The sequence below is a fragment of the Sus scrofa genome, chromosome 5 (assembly GCF_054392235.1).
Source record: "Sus scrofa isolate SSC_HxYL_T2T_F1_AM1 chromosome 5, Sscrofa_HxYL_maternal_Yorkshire_Landrace_v2.0, whole genome shotgun sequence".
In the NCBI taxonomy this organism is placed as follows: Eukaryota; Metazoa; Chordata; class Mammalia; order Artiodactyla; family Suidae; genus Sus; species Sus scrofa.
The window spans coordinates 39928962-39950827 of record NC_139387.1 but is presented as its reverse complement, the minus strand read 5'-3'; the positions used below and the strand labels follow the sequence as shown (position 1 = coordinate 39950827).

Sequence of the window (21866 nt, the reverse complement as noted above, 5' to 3'; positions counted from 1 at the left end):
AGTAAATACAAATGACTGCAATAAATATGAAGCTGTTCTATGAATGCTGATGAATAGCTATATAAAAGCAGTGCAATAAAGTTACCATGCAAGGATATCCTAAAATGAAAGCCAAAAAATAATAATAATTAAATTTTTAAAAACCATCAGCTTTATCAAAACCTGAAAAGCAGAACAGATGCATTTATATGTGATATTCCAGTGATTCCTATGGGGTAGGTGCTAAGCCATTTACCAACATCAACAACAACAAAATCTAATCTCTGTGCTTAAAGCAACAAAGAACTAGACTTTACCCTTACCCATGAAAAAGGAGAAACTGTCTTTTGCTTTTGAGATGGATTAACTTTTTGCGATAAGACTCAGCCAGTTCATCAATTAGCAATCATTTCTATACCACCTAAAGTGAAAAACCGTCACTGTTGCTTCTCCAAGAGAACTGGATTCAGCAAAGACCCATATCCATCACTGTCTTAGACCTTCCCTTCTAAAGACCCCAAGTTTCTTGAAATCTGAGGCTTTCAATTTTGGGTTTGTTGAATAAAATAAATGAATGAATGAGTAAATAATAAAATTTTTAATAAGAGAATTACATAGTTAAGTCAACTCTGAGACAGAGAGAAAAAGAATGAAAAAGAAAAGACACAGGCTAGCTTTTGGGTGAACAGCAAGCAATTATCATATTTTCAACCTTTTCTTAAAGTCAGTTTTCCAGATGATCTAGCTCTTTATTAACTTCTCCCCACAGGGATGAAGGTATGGAAAGGCCCTTCCCAAATACATTTTTGAAATTCCTGAAAGTACATCACTGAAAAAGTAATTAGAATGAAAGAGAACAATCATTCTTTTTTTAAAATTTATCTTTACATTTATCAGATTTATGTTAGCTTTTATAAGCATTTCTGTATCTATTTTCTCTCTTAAAAATAAAAAAGCATTGTCAGAAAATAAGAGGGAAAAATGAAAATTATTCTCCAACCTACAGATATACCACTTGGAAGTGGCTGGAGAGCTCTGAAGTACAACGTTTACACCCTAGAAAACTTAGCCTCTTAAAGCACACATTTTAAAATGTGTTTAGTTCAAGGACAGAAGATGAATTGTGGATAAAAGTTATAGGGACCACATGAAAACCTCCAACAACTTACCCAAGACCTATGTATGAGCTGCAACTGGAACAGCAAAAACATGCTTACCACAAAAGGTGACTGCATTCAAAATCATAAGTATGCTTACACAGGAGTTATTATAATGCATGTAATAAAGCTATCCCCACCTAGGCCCGGGACTGCCCTTTGGTCACTCAAGTAAAAGTTGGACGGATACACTCACAAGCACTGGGGGAGGGCTCTGGACACCACCCCTATCCCCCAGAGCAGGCCAGGGATGGGGTGAAGGCAGGGAAAAGTTAAGACAGTAAGGAAAAGTTTCATGTTATGTATTCTCTGTGAGCAAACAGAAGACATTTCTTATAGAAAGAATTTCTGAGTTGTAAAAATGGTCCAAAGTAGCAATCATAGGGATATTGGAGTGTTGAAATTTGGGAATGGAAGAATGCTAATGACCAGAGGTGATGGACCAGAACAAGAAGATTCACAGCAGACAATGCCCTTCAGTGTACATGTTTCTGGCTGATTTCCATTTCCAGACGATTCGGTCCACACCAACAGGAACAAAAACAACAGATTCACCCCAATGCTGCCTACACACGCCTCATTAACCAGAGCAGAGGACCCTGTCGAAAGTTGGGGCAATAAGAGAGATTTGTTTCTTTTGTTTCTGGTGTCATTTATAAGCCCTCTGAGGAGAATGTAAATAGCTGTAGCTCAAGAGCTACATCATTTTCTATCTAATTCTTTTTTCAGGGAAATGAAAAAGCAGTCTACAGAAGGCATGGATCTTACAGGGATATGACAGACATTATGCTTTTGTTGTGGGCTTTGGCCACTGCACTGAGATTAACCCCAAACAGACTTATGTTGTTCTTGAGAACATAGTAAAAAAAAAAAATTACCACGTTACATCAGGCTTTTGTTATATTAAATATAATCATGATACCAGACAGCTCAGGCCTCAGGCAGCTCCCTTAATGGGCCAGACTTTGAGTGGAGCACACACACTGCTGACTACTGATTGATCCAGCATCTCATTCTCCCCCTTTGCACCTTCTCACTCTAGAATCAGCGTGGGCAGCAGGACCCTGGTGAGGAGGCCTTCCCAGGTATTGCCTAAAATGTGCCAGGCATATTTGTCCCACTGTTTGTATAATCTATATTATCATCCCACTGTTTGCATAATCTATACTATCTTGGTCATTTATCTTCCGCACTAGAGTGTAACCTCCTTGATAACAGGGATCCTAGGCAATAGTCTAATGGTCAAGATCTTGGATCCTGGAGCCTAGACTGCCTGGACTTGGGACCACTTCCAACACTTACTAGGTAAGGGACTTTGAACAAATGCCTTAATGTTTTTATGCCTCAATATTCCCATCGTTGATAATGATGTTACTTATCTCATTGTGTTGTTATGAGAATTAAGTGGGTTAAGTGCCTAAAATACTAAAGTCTAGGAGTTCTCACAGTGGTTGCAATAGAATCTGCAGCATGTCTGCAGTGCCAGGACACAGGTTCAACTTCCAGCCTGGCACAGTGGGTTAAAGGACACAGCACTGCCACAGCTGCAGTATAGGGCACAACTGCGGCTCAGGTCTGATCCCTGGCCTGGGAACTCTATATGCTGTGGGGTAGTTAAAAAAAAAAAGAAAGAAAAGAAAAGAAAAAACTAAGGTCTAAGTATCTATTGAGGGCACTGTTATCTTCTTCATATTCATATTTTTCTTCATATTCTTATTATTTACCTCTGCATCCTCAGTGCCTGGCACAATATATGATGCACAGTAGGTGCTCGAACAAATATTTGTAGAATGAATGAATGAAGCCAAAAACTGGGTGGACTTGATGAAACTACTTTTAAATTGCATCTTTCAAAAGTATAAACATCTGTGAAGAATTCCAATAATCATATATATCCCAATTATATTATTTTAGGACAATCAATACTCAAAGACCCAAAGATAGTCCAAAATCCTTATCTTAGTCTGGATAATCAAAGATAAAATTATTTTCAGTATTATTTCCAGATTAGATATCACCCTGCATTCTAAATTCATAAAAACTCGCTATCTTCCAGTGGCACAGACAGAAATTCTTAAGTAACCAGAATATTTAAATGATCAGAATGTTCCAGCCCCAACATTTCTGAATAAATGATCATTTTAATGTATTTTCAGGCAAAAAAAATAGTATCCCTTCAGCATCACTATACATATTAGATACCTCTCTGACTACATGTTTACGTAAGTAGTTTTTTTTTTTTTTTGGAATTGTATGTGCCCACAAATGTTTTAATTTACATTAATTTTGAAGAAGCAAAAGTAACCTCAAATTTCCCTTTCGGAAGCAAATGCTGGGGAATCCATGAGCACCATGGGGATGACAGACATAAGAGCAGCCAAGCCATACTTACAATGGAAATTCCATCAGTAGAATCACTGCTAGCTCAATGCCCACTTTTCAGCACTGAATTTAGGCCAGTCATTTGTTACCCAACGTTTGAGCATACATTTGTCATTCCTGTTGATTTGTGCACATGGCTGCTCATCCATTTGAGTCACACCACAAACCCAGAAAGGCATGACCCATTTTCAGAAGTGCAAAAAGTTAGGTCAGCACCCACATATGAGGTGCCAAATCCTCTGTACTAAATATTCATGGGGTATCTGTGAGTAGAAAGGCTCAGACAGACAAATCAATATTTTCCATGACCTTGAACCAGTTTGCTTGGGAAGGATATTTTCGTTCACAGCTTCATACCTTTAATTCTCCAATGGAGGAAAGCAGTCCAGCTCCATATGCCCGCAGTTGCCCTTCTTGCTTGCAAAGGCCAAACTCAATCGTGAAGAAATAGCACTGAAAAAAAAAAATGGACACACCTACAGTGAACTGGGCAACAAGTTCTTCTGTAGAATAAAATGGTCCAAAACAAAATGATGCACTGTGCATAATTTCTTCAGCTCTGTCAATATAAATACATTTAAATCAAGAAAGTTTATTAACATTATTTTCTTGCTTAATAACCTCTACCTAGGTTAAGGGTATATGGAAAAAGTATTAACTCCAAGAGTCTTATGCTTCCTGGGTTCAGAAACCCTATGAGTCAAATCATATTTACTGCAATGATTTAAAAGATAAAAAACAACACAGATTTAGTAATTAATGAAATACTAAGTTGTGGTTCAGTAACATAAATTAATCCATGGAAATGTGGAAAAGTAACTTGGAATTCAATAATCCCAAACTGATTTTTGCAGTTTATTTATTCATTCAACAAACATCTGTTGAGTACATACTATGTGCCAATGCTTGGTAAAGAACCATGGTGAAGGAGAGACCAAGAAAAGCAAATATATACTGACCAAATTACCATTTTCTTAGTGAAATCTTAAATGGATACCTATGTATGCACTTACATGTGTATATGTATATATACATATAATAAAGTAAGAACCCAAGTTTTACCAGCATCAACTATTACACCTTCCCCAAGATATTAAAATCTACAGTTGCTTCTGTTGATTGTTAAGAATCAATCTAGACAGACAGAAATCTCTGCAGAACCAAAAAATGCACAAAGCTCTTAAGGGCTGAAATCACCCTATGTGTGCTCTGAGAGAAAAATGAGACGCTGACAGCAAGCAATAAAAACTGCATCAAAGTAACACTGTCCTGCATTAATGATGATAGAGTAATGAAAGTGTTGGGAAAGAGAATTTAAACACTCTTGAAAAAGGGTAGAAAGTAATAATTAGTTCTGGCCCATGGTGGTTTGCTCTGCTTTTATTTGGCGGTTAAGCTGTCTCTTGACTTTGGAGGGGGTGTTTTTATTATTATTATTATTATTATTATTAGTGGATGATATCTGAGGTTGAGTGGCCAATGCTCTGCAGCCCTGGGCTGGACCCAAAGGACTGGTCATTCCAAGTCATGGAGCTGAACCTCTAGAGGCAAAATTTCCTTTCCTCATTCATCTCCCAAAGAAGCTAAAATTATAGCCCTTCCTCATCACCACCCACAGCACCCATCAGCAAACCTCCTTACTCTGTTTTGATTTGTCTTTCTCTTCTATCGCACCACTTTTTTGACATAGTATTTAATTTATGTATGATACGTACTATTTGTCATCTGAGTCTACCCCCTCACCACTACCACCAACTAAACTATCAACTCCATGAAGGCCAGATCCCTGTCCGCTCATCTAGAGCAATTTCCCAATCTCGACAGCACTAACATGTTAGGCTGGATAACTCTTAGCTGTGACGGGCTATCCTATGTACTATAGGATGTTTAGCAATATTCCTGGCCTCTGTCCACTACATGTCCGTAGCACCCCCCCCACCCCAAACAATAATGCCTCCAGACATCAAAAAACGCCCAGAGGGGCAACATCATGCCTGGTTGTAAACAGTTGATACAGAATAATATTAAAAACATAGTAAGAGCTCAGTAAATATCAGGTGAATATCACACCAGTCAGAATGGCCATCATTAATAAATCCACAAATAACAAGTGCTGGAGGCGCTGTGGAGAAAAGGGAACCCTCCTGCACTGTTGGTGGGAATGTAAACTGGTACAGCCACTATGGAGAACAGTTTGGAGATACCTTAGAAATCTATACATAGAACTTCCATATGACCCCGCCATCCCACCCTTGGGCATCTATCCGGACAAAACTCTACTTAAAAGAGACACGTGCACCCGCATGTTCATTGCAGCACTATTCACAATAGCCAGGACATGGAAACAACCCAAATGTCCATCGACAGATGATTGGATTCGGAAGAGGTGATATATATACACAATGGAATACTACTCAGCCATAAAAAAGAATGACATCATGCCATTTGCAGCAACATGGATGGAACTAGAGAATCTCATCCTGAGTGAAATGAGCCAGAAAGACAAAGACAAATACCATATGATATCACATAACTGGAATCTAATATCCAGCACAAATGAACATCTCCTCAGAAAATAAAATCATGGACTTGGAGAAGAGACTTGTGGCTGCCTGATGGGAAGGGGAGGGAGTGGGAGGGATCGGGAGCTTGGGCTTATCAGACACAACTTAGGATAGATTTACAAGGAGATCCTGCTGAATAGCATTGAGAACTTTGTCTAGACACTCATGTTGCAACAGAAGAAAGGGTGGGGGGAAAATGTAATTGTAATGTATACATGTAAGGATAACCTGACCCCCTTGCTGTACAGTGGGAAAATAACAAAAAATTATAAAAAATAAATAAATAAATAAATAAATATCAGGTGAATAAATAGTGAATGAACTATTCCTTTTTTTTTTTTTTTTGGGTCTTTTTGTCTTTTTAGGACTGTGCCCATGGCATGTGGAGGTTGCCAGGCTAGTTACAGCTCCAATCAGAGCTGTAACTACCAGCCTACGCAAGAGCCACAGCAACACTGGATCTGAGCCGCGTCTGCGACCTACACCACAGCTTACGGCAACACCGGATCCTTAACCTCACTGAGTGAGGTCAAGGATCGAACCCTCATCCTCATGAATGCTAGTCGGGTTCGTTAACAGCTGAGCCACAACGGGAACTCTGGATGAACGAAGTTGGGCTTGTTGCATGGCAGCAGAACCTGGAGGTAAGAAACACATGAGGAGGCCTAAGTTCTAGTCTCACCCCTGCTTGTAATTACCTATGTGACCACAACATCTCTAGGCTGTAGTTTTCCTGCCTGTGACATCCATTCATCCAACTATTTAGCCTATAAATACTCCTACAAATCATCTATATTATCCAGACTTTGCTCTGTCCATTAAGGAGCAAAAGGCAAGGCAACAAAATGCCAGTCCTATGAAGCACACACGCTACTGGGATGGGACAGGTAACAACAATAACAATAAAAATCAATACACAGGATAATGTCAGATGAAGTCTGTCATGTAAATAATAAAGTCACATAATATATTAGATATTAAGCAGAGTATGTGGCTGTTTTAGATGGAGGGGTCAAGGAAGTTCTCTGAAGGAGTGATATTTAACCCACAACCTGCTTGAAAATCAGCTTTTCATTAAAAAATGAAAAAGCCAGTTGTGCAAAGATCTAGGGAAAAGAGTGTTCCCAGCAAAGAAAATAGCAAATGCAAATGCTCCAAGGCAAGGACAGAGATGTATTCAGAATTCATTTTCAAAAGACCATGCTGGTGCTGGGTAAAGAATAGACTGGGGTGGGGGGTGGCAAGAGTGAAAGCAGAGACCAGTTCGAAGGCAGTGGCAGCCAAGAGACAAGAGTGGTGAGCGACTGAGAATATGACCTGGGCCAAGGTAGCAGGGAATTGGGAGAAGTCAGTACCACAGAGACCTTGTAAGAAGAACCAAAACAAGAGATGTCAGTATGTGCTGAAAAGTTAAAATAACAGAGGATGTAATGTACAGCATAGGGAATATAGTCAATAATATCATAATAACCCCGTGACGGTAACTAGACTTGTCGTGGTGATCATTTGTAGTGTATACAAACAGCAAAATATTACGTTGTACACCTGAAACTAAAATAACAGTGTAAGTCAAATATGCTTCAACTGCAAAAAAGAAAGTTAAAATAGAGCCCTCTAGTCTTTCCTCCAAAAATTTTTGCACAGTCTTGGGCACAATGGAGAGAAGTGATCATACAGTCATTAAACAAGAGGCTGGGGGTTAAGCCTCTAAATTAACCAAAGGGAAAACTCAGATTTAAGGAGAGGAAGTGATTCATCCAGGACCAAGCTAGATGGTGATATTTAAGAGAGCTAGAGCGTCCTGTTTTATGAGTTCAATGTCTTTCCTATTTTAAAGTTTCTAAGGTAAAGGATTAATAGATGCACGATTTCACCTTATAAACAAAAACAGGGAAAATAAAAGCCTAAATCAGGAAAATTAGAATCTCATGGCATCTTCTTGGTGTGTCTTTGGCTAATTTCTCTCATTTATGTCCCATTTATAGCACATGATGTGAAATCCTTGGAGCCTTAGCATTGAATACAGAAGAGTTTGTGGGAAAAAAATATGCTGTCATGTTCAAAAGCCTCCAGAATAATACACATATGGAGCCAGATACAGGAGCATTTAGGTCAGCCTGTTATGTGCATTTTTAATTTTCCTTTTGCTACATCAGTGCATACATAATGCATGGTCATAGTTATGATCCAAATCAAAGCAGGCTGAGAGAGCCCCTGAGAAAATCTGGTGCACTATTCAAATGGGCTTCTCATAGATCTGGCATCCTGTCCCAGTTTAAGGCAAGAATTAAAAGGTCTGCGTCAAGATTCCAAGCTAAATCTATCAGTGTGTCTTTGGTCTTTGTGCTTCTAGAATCAGGGCAACCTCAGAGGAAAGAGCCACTGGGTGTCTTCTTTCCTGTTGCTTAGAATGCTCTCTGGCCCCATCCCTCGACTAGGAATCCTTCCAGAAACTCTGACCTTACACAGCTCCATCTGCTCATTCCCTATCTGCGTTTCACTGCTTCCCTGCTGTCCTCGACCAAGGAATGAGCCTAGATGCTGCTTTCACAACCTCCTCTCCCCAGAGAATTAGACCTTTCGCCTTGGGACAGCTTTCCATTTTTGGTTCCATGTGTGGTTAACAGATAAAGAGGAATGGGAAAATGAACAGAACCTCGGCATTGGCAAAATTTGAATTATGGACTTGCTCAGGATAACATTTCTCTTTCTGTTTCTAATGCCAGTGGAGACCTCAAAATGCAGAGGGCCCTGGGTGTGATCACTGGTAGGGAGTAGGAACCAATCTTCTGCCTGGTTTTAAATGCAAAGCCTGCTTAGAGTTGGACTGGATGACCCCTGGAGACCCTTCAGAATTCAAGGGTAACTAATTGCTTCTTAAAATTTTAAGAACATATAATTTGTTTTCCTCAGAGCACTCGCCAGATGTGGATCTGTAATACGTTCCCTAGAGAATTACCAAATAAATATCCTACCTATTATCAAAAAACAAAACAGCAAACAAAAAACCTGAGCCCTGTAAGAATTCCTATAAAAGAGAATTGCAGAGTCTTGGTCACTAATGTCTTTTAAAAAGAAATAAATAATAATTCTAAAACTAAAACCTCCCAAATTGAAGGGTACCTTTCATCAAAGCTGATGTTCATGAATTCTACATTTTACATACCACTAATTATATGAAATTATTTATAAATATTTTATTTGAATATAATTACATATAATCATTAACTGAAAACCAAAACAGGAATGATGGATCAGACCTCTTCCCTAGAAGAAAAGCAGACTCATTTACATACATACAGTCATTAAGCAGAAGAAGGTCTGAGTGACAATCTGAAATCCAAACACGGCTGTGCAACACAGCTCCAGGATGAGCTAGTAACAGGGCGTGTGCTTAGGAAAATGAGATAGGTCGCCCAATGCTGCCATCTTCAGATCATTACTGGTAGTACACCGCTCTCACAACAGTTCTGGCCTTGCCAAGTTGGCAGCTACGAGAGCGCAGGAAGGAACAAAGACCAGAGACACTAAACACATCAACAAAATCCACCTGATCCCACATGGTGATTTACAAAAGAACACAATGAAGCATCCTTGTCGTGCTTGGTGTTAGGTACCTGAAGCTCTTGGAAAGGTACAAACTCCAATTAAAGAGATGTACATCTTTTTCAAACTCTTAATGGAGAAGTAATTTATTGTTCCCATTTCCCTCTGGAAGGATCCTTTTGCCTCCCACTTCCCCAACTCCCTGCATCCCTTGAAATAATTATATAACCTCTTGGAGTTTCTTTGTGGTACAGCAGGTTAAGGATCCAGTGTTGTCACTGCAGTAGCTTGGGCCACTGCTGTGGCGCAGGTTTGATCCTTGGCCCAAGAACTTCCATATGCCATGGGTGTGGCCAAAAAAAATCATATAACCTCTATTGAGAGTCATTCCATATTCTTAAATTGGATGAAAATGATACACAAACTCCTAGGAGGAAGCCCAGGTGTCCTACTTCTTTTACTTCATCGAGGAAAGTGACCTATATTTATTGTTTAATAAAAGCCTGAATGAGACAGGAAGTGATGTATATTCTCTACCACCTTCATGACAAATGTGATCTTTTCATACTGGTAGTATATATTTCTAAATAATTGCATGTATCTTTCCACAACTAGAATTCCATCATCCATATATGCAGGACAGACAGGAAACAAGAAGTTAGCAAAGGACATTTGAAACTGCCCTAGCTGAGAATGTGCTAAACAGAACAAAAAGTGCTAAACAAACCAAAAGTTATGGCGTGTTAAATTTGATTTGCTTTACATACAAAGGAAGCCCTCAGGTCCTCAGTCAGATCCTATTTAGCCTTATCTAGTACAAAGATCAAATAAACTTCAGTTCTGTAGTTTCTAAGCCCACACCCTAAGATAAAAGGGGAACAAGAAAAATATACAAAAAGAAGATCCAACAACTCAAAAAGCACAGAAACATAATATCTGGTGTTTAAGCAAACAACTTTAAACACTTACAAACTTGAAATTTTCTCTAAACAGCAGAATTCAATCATGACACTAAGACACCGAAATAACAGGGAAATTTAGCCCATAGACTTCCAGTGTAACAAAGTGTTCGCACATATGTCATCTTACCATAGATCTGTTACCTTACCACCAATTTGAGATAAAGGAGTCATTCTTACTTCCACTGTATAAATGGAAAAGCTGAGGCCAAATTTGCCTTTTGTGTTCAAAAGGCAATGTTCAAGTTATCTGCCCAGACTCTATGACTCATGGTTGGTAGAGCTAAGAGTCAAGCTTTAGCTTCCTAACTTCAGATCCAGCACTTTCCTCATCAGCAAGTGCACTTATAGATACAGACCCACAACCAGCCAATCACCCTGGCACAGAGGGCTTCGCAGCTGAAATACTGAAATAGTTCCAGAGTGGGTACGAATAGCTCCCCAAGTGCCCCTAGCCAACCATGCTGCCCAAGTGCCCTTCTGGGTTCCATCCCCCTACTTCCCCACCACCATCACTTCACGATCTAGAAAACAAGGTCTCAATAGCTATGAATCTGGGGCTTTTGGGACCCTGCTCCCATACATATAAAGTAGCTGGTCTATTTGGTAGCCATGTCATAACAAAAGGATCAGTCCCAGAAAGGAAGAATGCCATGCAAAGATGCTCTTACACCAGGGGTCTATGCCTCTGGTTAGTGCCAATAAAAACACAGGATAAGGGCCCTATGTCTCACAGGCACTCTTCCTCAAACATCTTTCCATCAAACAACTAGCATGTCAAAGAAAATACCTGAAATTTGTTGAAAACATAGAGCGGGTCCAAGATCCCCATCCACTCACGCCTCTACCACTCATCCCCAGACTCTAGAGTTTGAATCTTAGCTACATCAAATTTCAGTTTACAAGCAGCAACTACCTTCCCACCTTTGGCCCAAATTCCCTTAATCTTGATTAAATTACAAATGACAATAGGCTTGGAATGAAAAAATGAGGTCCTACTGTACAGCTCAGGGAACTATATTCAATATCCTTTATATTGAATAATTTATTATTACGGCAATAAACCATAATGGAAAAGAATATTAAAAAGAATATATACGTGTGTTAGTTATATAATTACTTTGCTATACAGAAGAAATTAATACAACATTGTAAATAAACTATACTTGAATAAAAAGTTTTTAAAAATAGGATTGGAATAGGAATGAGGCTCCAAGGAAGCTTTGGGATAGAAACATTAAGGCAATACAAATCCACACTGGGGAAATGAAAGGGAAAATGGAGGCTCTCTTGCTTAAGCCATCAAATTCTTATTGCACCTGAAAACCTACCCATCACCACTCAGCTGTCACAAGGTAGAAAACTTCCCACCATGTATCAATTTTTATTGTTGTTGTTGTTGACCATTTAAACTGCCAATACTCCCAAGGGGCACACATAAAGCCAAATCACAGTAGGGTGCAATGATTACCCCCAGGTTTTGTTTGCAGAGCAAGTATTCCTGACTGGGGACACTCTCTAGGACTGGGCTTCAGAAGATAACAGAAAGGGAGATTCTGCAGGCTTCATTAATTTACCCTGGGCTGGTCCTGTGTAAAACAAAAGTGTAGAAAGGCTAGAAACTTGGAGCTGGAAGACATTGGTCTTCGGCAGTCCAGAGCTACAGCCACTCTGGAACCACAGGCCCCTCCCATCACCTCTAGAAGCTCCCCCTGGCAAAAGTAAGCCACCCCTCATGTGTTCACAGATGTGGGGGCCAGTCACTGTCTAGATTCTAAGCATCACTGTCCAGATGCTTTGCAGGGTTGTAGCTGCACTTATCAATGTTCATATTCTACCACGAGCCTCTCAATGAAAACCAGTGTAGCTCTCAGCAGATCATAAATTCATCAGTACATTTTAAAAATTTATATTTGTTCAATTCTACTGAGCGAGCTCTGGTGGAGATTATAAAAGTAGCTGAAGATAGAGTCTCTACGCACCAGAAAGGTACACTAGGGATAGGGAGACAAGACTGATGCGATAATAATAACACTCTGCTGTTTTTATCCCACTGCCATCTTCTGTCTTGAAATTTCAGTGTGCTTTTCTGTCTCAGAAGATGAGGAATATGAAGTTTGTTTGGACTTGGAAGAATAAATGGGATCTTTGATGGGCTTCATGAAGACAGGAAGTTGTTGGAAAGAGTAACATCAAGGGACTGATAGAGGGGGATGATTTATAGGGGTCCCAGTGTGAATTGTAAGAAGATAAAGGGAAGCCAAATTATGGACTACACCACATCGTAGGCTCCACTAAAACTGGCAGAAACTGTCTCTTTCACCAGTGGTTCTCCTCAAACCAAGACAGACAAACAAAGAGAAGAGGTGAGTTAGAATTTAAGCAATGTCTTGTCAGCTAGAAAATGATAATAACCCTGAATTGTGAAAACAGCATCCATTGTCTTAGGTTAAGAACAGCCATCAAATGAATTAAAATGTAAAAACCTAAACTCTGAGGAAACATTATGGCAAACCTTGTGGAAAATTGATCATCAAATACAAGAGGCACATTTGTAGGGGAGAAAAAAAAGTGTCAGCAGAAAACAACTTTTACTGAAGAATACATCCACACAGGCAATTTTCAGCAACATTGTTTCTGTGTGTTTCTTAACTACCCTTTCCTATATCTTTTGGTTGCTTTTAAGAACAAATGGATGATTTGTTTAAGTGCCCTCTGGCCATTTCAGTTTTACTGCCTCTTCTTCAGCTTATCTGAGAGCATTTTCAACTTCAAAAGAGGTCACTTGATTTAGTATCATTTAACATTACTGGTTTTACATCAGGCCTTAACAGCATTTTTTAATTGAAAAAAGAAACACCTCTCATCCTCTTTCCCCTGCTCGTGGACTAACAGGAATGATAACCATTCACTAAATATCAGTGCCACCCAAGCCATTGGTCCAGCCCTCAAACTCCAACAATAATCCACCCAAAGAAGCTCCACCCCCAGACTTGACATCAGGTCACAATGGCCATGTGGTGGCCCAGTTATAAATCTTCACTGTCCCCACCACTCTAGGATACAAGTCTATATTTCATAGGGCAGAAAAGACTTTTCAGATCTTGCCGCTGCCTCCTCCAGCCTCACCTTTCAGTCCCTTTCCTCCCTATGGCCAGCTCCTCAGGGAACCATTTGCAATTGTGCAGACAGACATGCTCTCTTCAGCTTCCAAACCAGGCTTTCACTCACCACCTTCCTGCTTAGAATGTTCTTGTCATTGCTCAGCCCCTTTGCAGAATTTCTGCTGATCTGCAGGAGACATGGGCCTCCCCACTCTCAGTCTAAAACTTATGGATCTGACAAAAATTTCCAGTCTTGTTGCCTGTCCCTCCATCAGGCTCTGAGATCAAGGACAGGGTCTGACTTGTTTCTGTTGTTCTTGTTTTGTGGCTCGTCTCTAGCTCTCTGCCTGACATAGCAGGAGCTCAGCAAATACTGAAGGAAGAGGGGAAATAGTTTAAGCAAGAAGAATTTCCCAGTAGGCCAAGCCAACAGGGTCTGTGCCAATCTTCCAGATCAGTAACTACCGTCATCAGCACATTTCCCAATATTATGGACTTTTTGAAAAGATGAAAACCTCACTACTATAACCATCAAATCATTTTTCACTTATAGCTTCAAAAATAGACTGGTCCCTTGACCTCTCTCTACGTCCCATTCGACAACAGCCAATGGGCCTTGGAGCCAGTGAGGAAGGGAGGAGCCAGCCTCCTCATAGGCCTTCAGGAGCCAAGACAAAGGTTGACTGGCAGGTATCTCCTGCAGAAGCTCAGCAGTCTTTCGGTTAAGTGGTTTCTGGCTTCCTTCATGACAAGCAGCAACTCTGAAAATCCACTGCTTCTGACTTCCTGATCTTCATCCCAAAATGTCAGGGTAAAGTTTTTCAGTTTGTCATTTTTGGAGACTGTAGCCAACTGGAAATAAGCCAACAAAAATGCTAACTGTGCTTGATCAGGGTGTGGAGGAGTTTGACTGTGCTCGATCAAGCCCCTGAAGTGCCTCATGGCCCAGGCTGTTCAGAATTAGCATCCAGGAGGGATTTCTATCAGCATCCCTGCCTGGACCTTCATTTAGCAGATGATGACGCACAAGAGCAGACAGATGCTATTTTCTCCTGAAGATGAATTTCTGAGATGACCACCCATCCAATTCTTTTTTCCACAAAATTCAGTTGCTCTTTTAAAAGGATATTAGGAATGCAAACAGGCTTCTTTTTAATGCCTTCTGATCTGCAGGTATTTGGGTTTGCAAATCAAAAGCTGGTCTTATATTCAGTATTGCTCCTCGGACCCTAAATGTAGTTCCTGAGCCTCAGTGTTACCACCTCCGTAACAAAGTGATTCACAGGGTTTTGCTTTCCATTTAGAGCAATTCCAGCTTTTTTCAAAAGACCCTTTGCTGAACTTACTATATAGCTACCCTGAAATGGCTAAACTTCACTCTGAGGACATGGACACAACACACACACACACAGAGACTCATTATTTTTATACCAGGTATATAGATCAGCATTCCATATGAGCATATATATATATATATGCTTCATCTCCTTTGCACAGAAGACCTACTTAAGCAAATGCTATAGGTTTGGAAGTGCCTAGGAACTGACTTTTATAACCTAAGCAATTCTGAGCTCCTTGAAGGAGAAGAAAACTGATGAGCACATTCTCAGCCATTCGCGTCCTTTGGCATGCCCTAAAATGTTCCGCATCAAATCACGCATTCTCCCCAGATGTGGTGATTTTAAAGGTCAGCTCTTGAATGCTCGTATAAAAAAATGAGGTTTTTACTGACTCCCAAGTAAGCCATGGGTAGTCACCACCAGCTTTAGAGGGTCGTTTCATTTTTATCCCTGCATTACGAAAAGCAACACCCTCCCAGACATTAGAATTAAAAAGCTGGCACTTTCTCACCTATTTCTTTCCAGGCATGACCAAGAATCTTGGAAAATCATTTTATGTCTGAAAACTGGAGAGAAAGCTACGTTTAGAGGGGAGAGCCATTCTCACCGCTCTGTTGCACTGAGCTATCCTCTCTATTAAGTTTTTATTAATGAAGTCGTGTTTCTTTTCCAGTCACTAACCATCACCACCTACCATCATCATCTCTCACACTCAAGAGTCGACACTAACCATCCATATGTGTAAATGGAGTTGAAAAAATTTACCTGTGAATTGGGTCCCTGTCACAATGAGGGTCTATATATAATTGAACCTTTAGATAGAATTTCAGCTCAGTTGAACTCCACTATTGCTAATAATAATCACTGCCAGTTAGTGAAACCACCATCCTAAACACCTTACGGAGGTGCTCACCGCAGCCCCCAGAGGCAGGCACTATGACAGTAACATAACATGGTGGTTTGAGAGCACTGACTTTGGAGTGAAAGACCAAGGCTCAAGAGCAGACTCTGCCATTTTCTTGCCCTCATGAAAGTTACACAGCCTTTCTGAGTTGTAGGTTCCTTGTCTGTACAATGGAGAAAATGAAACAAATAACTAATATTTACTGAATTCTTAGTATGTGCAAGTGCTAACTCCCCCCCCCCATTTTACAGATGGGAAAGTTGAGGCTTAGGCTGAATAACATGGGCAACTTTAGAGGGGACAGAATTGGACTGGAATAGGCTGTGCCTGACCCCCAGTGTCCATGCTGTTTGTACCATACCATACTGTTCTCTTCTGTTCTCGGTGACTGAATACTGCAGGCCCTAGAATTAATGTTTATGCCACCTTTGTGACAGCTGAGCTTGGTGTCTGCTAGGAAAGATGGGGGCCTGTCTGTCTTGCCTACAGTCATCCTTCTCTGGCTTACACTGAGGTGGGTGCCTTCAATCTCCTGTTCGGCTCCTGGATCAGGCAAGTAGCACATCACAGGCCTATCAGGAGCCAGTGAGGAGCACACATTAGAAACCAACCATAACAGGGAGCCAAGTTTTCTGAGTCTTGCCAGTGAGAAACAGCACTGCAACTAACCCAGCTCTGGAGAGCTGAGACTATGATAAATGAGGATAGGTTAGAAATAAAACACATAATATTTATGTTAAAAAATCCTATTACAAAACACAAAATCAAATACTACATAGTACTGCTTTAAACTGCAGCAATATTTCTACACTGGAGACAGATGTATTATTTGAGAGACACAACATAGATTTGGTAAAGGAGAATGAGAATTCATGAGACATTAAAAAATGGTATGACCTGAAATATTTTGGTCTCTCAAGACAAGCTGCTTAACCAAACTTATCCCCTGGCTCTGGCTACCAAGAGAACTGGTATGTTTTCTGCCACCTAGAAGGCCAATCCTTAGGTTCTCTCCCCTTGCCCTAATCAGTAAAGGGGGGACAGGCAGGTGATTGGAGACGAACTTTCACTTCCCAATTCAGTATCACATACCCCATCTATTGGGACAGCAACTTGGCTCTGGCTAAGTATGTCCTCGGATAACGGCAATCTGACTGCCAGAGGCACTGGTCTTTTTAAGAGAAGCTGGGAATCTGGATGTTCACATGCTAGCCTCTGAGGTGTAAATGCAGGCCATTTTTTGAGTTTAATCAAGGAATAGACTATATATTTTTTTCTCACAAACATTAGCTAGAACAGAGGACTCTAATATGCAATCCCTTTGGAGGGTGGCATGATTTAAAGAGCCTGAACCCCACTTCTATAACAATAACTTGAAAAAAAAAGGCAATAACTTGCCTCTAGGACACCAAGCACATGTCTTTGCTGCCTCACCTGATCACACCTTGCCCTGACATCCTAAACTCCTGAGAGGTGGTTTGGTGCCCAGATCAGGACTCAGAAAATCTAGCAACTCAGTCTCTGCCATTATTTTACTGTACAATCTTAGACAAGTCATTTCACTTGTCTGAGCCACCCTGTATTCATTTATAAAATGGGGATTCTTTTCCTTCCCAAATTTTTACTGGGCACCAATTGTGTGTACAGCACCATGTGGATAATAGGGAGCATGCTAGGGCATGATAATGTGAGCCCTGCCTATCTCAAAGTGCCATCACGAGACTCAAATGAGTAAACACATGTCAACTGCTAAATCAAGGTAAGAGCTATAACTCAGGTGAAGGCCCTCTGCTCTGACATGATGAAGACCACAGTGATGGTCCTGGCTGACACACCCTCTGTCTCAGAACCCTGATTCTACAGAGAATTCCCTTCTGGATAGGCCATCGCAGACCTAATTACAGGTCAACAGTTCCTGAAGCTCAATCTAAGGAACTTTGCAATATGAGGACAGCCTGGTAAGATGCAAAAGTTTCCTGAAGTATGAATATCTATTCTATCAGTAAGCATATAAAATAGCAAGTGAAAAAAATAACAGCTTGACTGCTGAGAAAGTCTTCTCCCAGGAAAGCACTTTTGATCATCCATTCCTCTCCCTGAACCTGACCCAAGTGCCCTCCTTTCCCTATCTTTTTTTTTGGTCATTTTAGGGCTGCACCCATGACATATGGAGGTTCCCAGGCTAGGGGTTGAATTGTAGCTGCAGCTGCTGGCCTATGCCACAGCCACAGCAACACCAGATCTGAGCTATGTCTGCGGCCTACACCACAGTTCACAGCAACACCAGAGCCTTAACCTGCTGAGCAAGGCCAGGGATCAAACCCACATCCTCATGGATACTAGTTGGGTTCTTAATCCACTGAGCCACAGAAGGAACTCCCTTTCCCTATTTGTGCACTTAAGTTATATTTAAATCCTTACTGTACCCCTCACTAGATTCTAAGTCCCCAAGAAGCAGGAACAAGTCTCCCTGTTTTACAGTTGAAATCCTCATGCCTGACACGTAGTAGTTGTTCAGTAAATATTTACTGAATGAATAAATGGTCAGGCTGTAATTGATTATATCAGAGCTATGGAAAAGACATGTAGTAGGAATCCAGCAAGGTCATGCCTTTGCTAAACATCTTTGCAATGAAGCAGAGTCCAATACCCCTTTTCTAGACAATTACAGCCTTGACTTTTATCTTGGAAGAACTCTTCTTAATTAGATTTGAGAGATGAAAAGGTAAACAAAAAAGCATTTGCGAGAGCTAAATACTTAAACATTTCTGAAGTATGCTATTTTAAGCTATCTGCCCTTGTTTTATTACAGAGAACTTTTAAGCCTTGCTAGTTAGACACCAATGTAGGACTCCTGCATATAAATAGAGACACAGCCAAAATGCATCAAAACTAGAGCAAACAACATCTTTTGGAATTCTTCCAATAGTTTGCTTGCATACTTTTATGTTAATGTAACTATCTTACAGCAAACTGCAAACACCTGGCTTAAATTCTCAGGAACTTGAACTCATAAGCAGGAGCAGCCAAGATGTGAAACCCCAAATTTATTGCTTTCTTGAGTTATTAAGGGAGTGCTGCATATACCAATGAACAGCATCACTCCTAACCTGCTTGAAAAGTTTAGTCAGGAATTCATATTTCCTCTGCTCTCACTGACACAAACAGCATTTATTCATTTGTTCTTCCCATCTGCTTCCCACAAGTTGCCTTTCTCTACGTTCACTCAGGGGAGGTGTGCTATTAACTCAGGGGAGGCCTCCTTCATCTCCTGAGAGAAGCTCGACATCACATAGGCCTTACCTTTGTTATTTATGGCTAAACACTTTACATTGCAAAGCAGCATGCCCTCTCCATCTAAAACCTCTTTGTAATATAAACTGCAGAGTCTGCATTTCAGAATGGAAAACCTGAATTGTTGAAAGTTAGAGAATTAACCAAGGTCACAAGAAGAGTAGAAAATCTCTCCAGGGGGCTTTCCTGAACTTGAGCCTTACTGATGTGGCCACCTAGATTTCTAAGGGTACAATCATGTCAAACACACTAGCCAGCATTTACTGAACACTCAGCTCTGTGCTAAGCAGCTTTACAATGCATTATCTCATTAATCCTCAATAGTTCTACAAGACTCGATAGTATTATTATTGTCATTTTAAAATGAAGAAACTTAGGGCACAGAGAGGTTAACTAACTCATCTAAGGTTGCCCAGCCAGTAAGTCATAGAGCTGGATGTGAAAGCGGGTAATTTGACCCTAAAAGCCTGCACTTTGGATACCTACTATGCTGCGCTATGCTATGCTGCCCCACTAGCAAGTCCCAGGTGCACAGGTTCAAGGAAAGCCACAAGGTGGCATATATAGTAGGGTTCACTCTATTTCATTCCAGTTTTCCCCTTTCCTCTCTATAGGTATGATTAGCTGAGATCAAGTGCTATGGGGAAGGATGTTTATGATTGGGGTTTCCGTTATGTGTCAGTGGCTACGCATCTGACTGGTATTCAGGAGGAGGCAGGTTTGACCCCTGGCCTCGCTCAGTGGGTTAAGGATCCGGCATTGCTGTGAGCTGTGGTGTAGGCTGGCAGCTACAGCTCGATTTGACCCCTAGCCTGGGAACTTTCATATGCTGCAAGTGTGGTCCTAAAAAGCCAAAAAAAAAAAAAAAAGAAGAAGAATAGGAGGGGTAAATATTGATTAGATAAAAGTAGCACTCATTAATGGGGACAAAAATAAGGCAAACTTTGAAGACTTAAGATTAAAATGAAAACCAACGTTTTTATTTTAAAAAATGCAATGTGCTAATGTTTTTCACACACACACACAAAAAGCAAGCAAGAAAAAGCAAACAAAACTCATTAGGTACATCTGATATTCACTAAAACACTTTGCAACTTAACTTGAGTGAAAAGTCATCAACCCCATATTTCTAGAGTACTTCCAATTTATTCTTTTCTCCGTTGATGTAAAAGATAAAGTCTCTCCTGACAGCACAAGTGTTTGATAAATGTCTTGCTGCTCCTTTTTCCAAAGCCAGGACTCCCCTTTACTAGCTCTTATTTGACATGGCAAAATGACTTTTCAGAAAAACTAGGAGGCTATTTACTAAAATGTTAACGCTGGTTATCACTGCTGTGATGTTACAAATGATCTTTACATTCTTTTCCTTGCTTAACCATTTTTTAAAATTTTCTACAATGAATATGTGTCACTTTTGTAATAAGGAAGAGAAATGAAGGTTTTTGTAAAAACTTCTCAGTAAAGGAGTCCCTAATTCACCCTGCCTTCTCTTCATTGCTGAGTGAATGGGTTTTTTCCCCAGTTTTACTGAAATATAATCAACATACTTCAGTATAAGTTTAAGGTGTACAACATAATGGTTTGACTTACATATACTGTGAAATGATTACTGCAAGAAGTTTAGTTAGCATCTATCATCGCATATGATGCAATAAAAAGAAAAAGCAAAAAAAAAAAAAAAAAAAAAAAAGAAGTTTTTCCCTGTGATGAGAACTCTTAAGATTTACTCTTTTAACAACTTTCGTGATTTTTTATGGACACCATAAAGGACAGAATTTCAAACTCTGAAAAGAATGATGAGGCCCCCAGGTGATTTATTCTTCCCAAACCTCCCAGCATTTCTTACTTAAACCTACTCTGCACTGAAGTCCTCAAATGATAACATTTCCATTTTCTGGGAAACCTTTCCCTAGTATGAAATCCACCTATCAGAAATGCTCTATAAAGGCCCATCCTTACAGTGAGAAGCATATAAAATTCTAAGCAAATTACAATATTTCCACAAAGGGAACAAAGAGATTTTTAATCACTGTGTGTTCAATCTCATGTCGCATTTCTTATTATGCTTTCATTCATTGTGGCTCGTAATGTACAGTAATACATTTTACACCTCCTAAATGTGTTCTGGGGTTTTATATCACAATTCAGAAGAATAGCTCTGGAAATCCTTTTGACTCCTTTATTTGAAAACTACATTTGTAGAATGAGGTAATTAAATTCCTATAGTTCAATGTAACATTACCTCTGCCATTCTTCTTCGTTAAAAAAAAAAAAAAAAAAAAAAAAAAAAAAAAAAAAACAACCATCTTCTCTCTGCTTTTGCTAGAAATGGAATTATACCACAGAAATATCTGTTACCATAAGTCTATAATTTTGAAAGCCTACTTTATTGTAGTTAAACCAGAAAATTTCTTCTTTTGTACGTCTTTATGGAAATTAAGATAACTGCACAAATCTGTGCTTCAAGAATGCATTCCAGCTTACTTTGAAAAGAGAAAGTAAGAAGGACTCAATGTCAGGGCTTTTGAGTCCCAGGAAGACGTTACTTCCAGAAGAGGAACTAGGGAATTTAGGAGCTTAAAATGACTTTGAACTAATTTAATTAACAGTATAACTCCCTGGGTACAGTTAGGATTT

At 40.0% G+C, this 21866-nt stretch overlaps 1 protein-coding gene across 3 annotated transcripts in view; it reads right to left on the bottom strand.

Annotated features, from left to right (window-relative positions):
• The window catches only part of TPH2 (tryptophan hydroxylase 2), a 105001-nt gene that overhangs the window by 6264 nt on the left and 76871 nt on the right, over nucleotides 1-21866 (bottom strand). For all 3 annotated transcript variants that reach the window (XM_084956354.1, XM_084956353.1, XM_021092003.2), the window contains one exon: nucleotides 3876-3971. In XM_084956354.1, the coding sequence (XP_084812480.1) occupies nucleotides 3876-3971 (96 nt within the window). The remainder of the gene's footprint in view (nucleotides 1-3875; nucleotides 3972-21866) is intronic.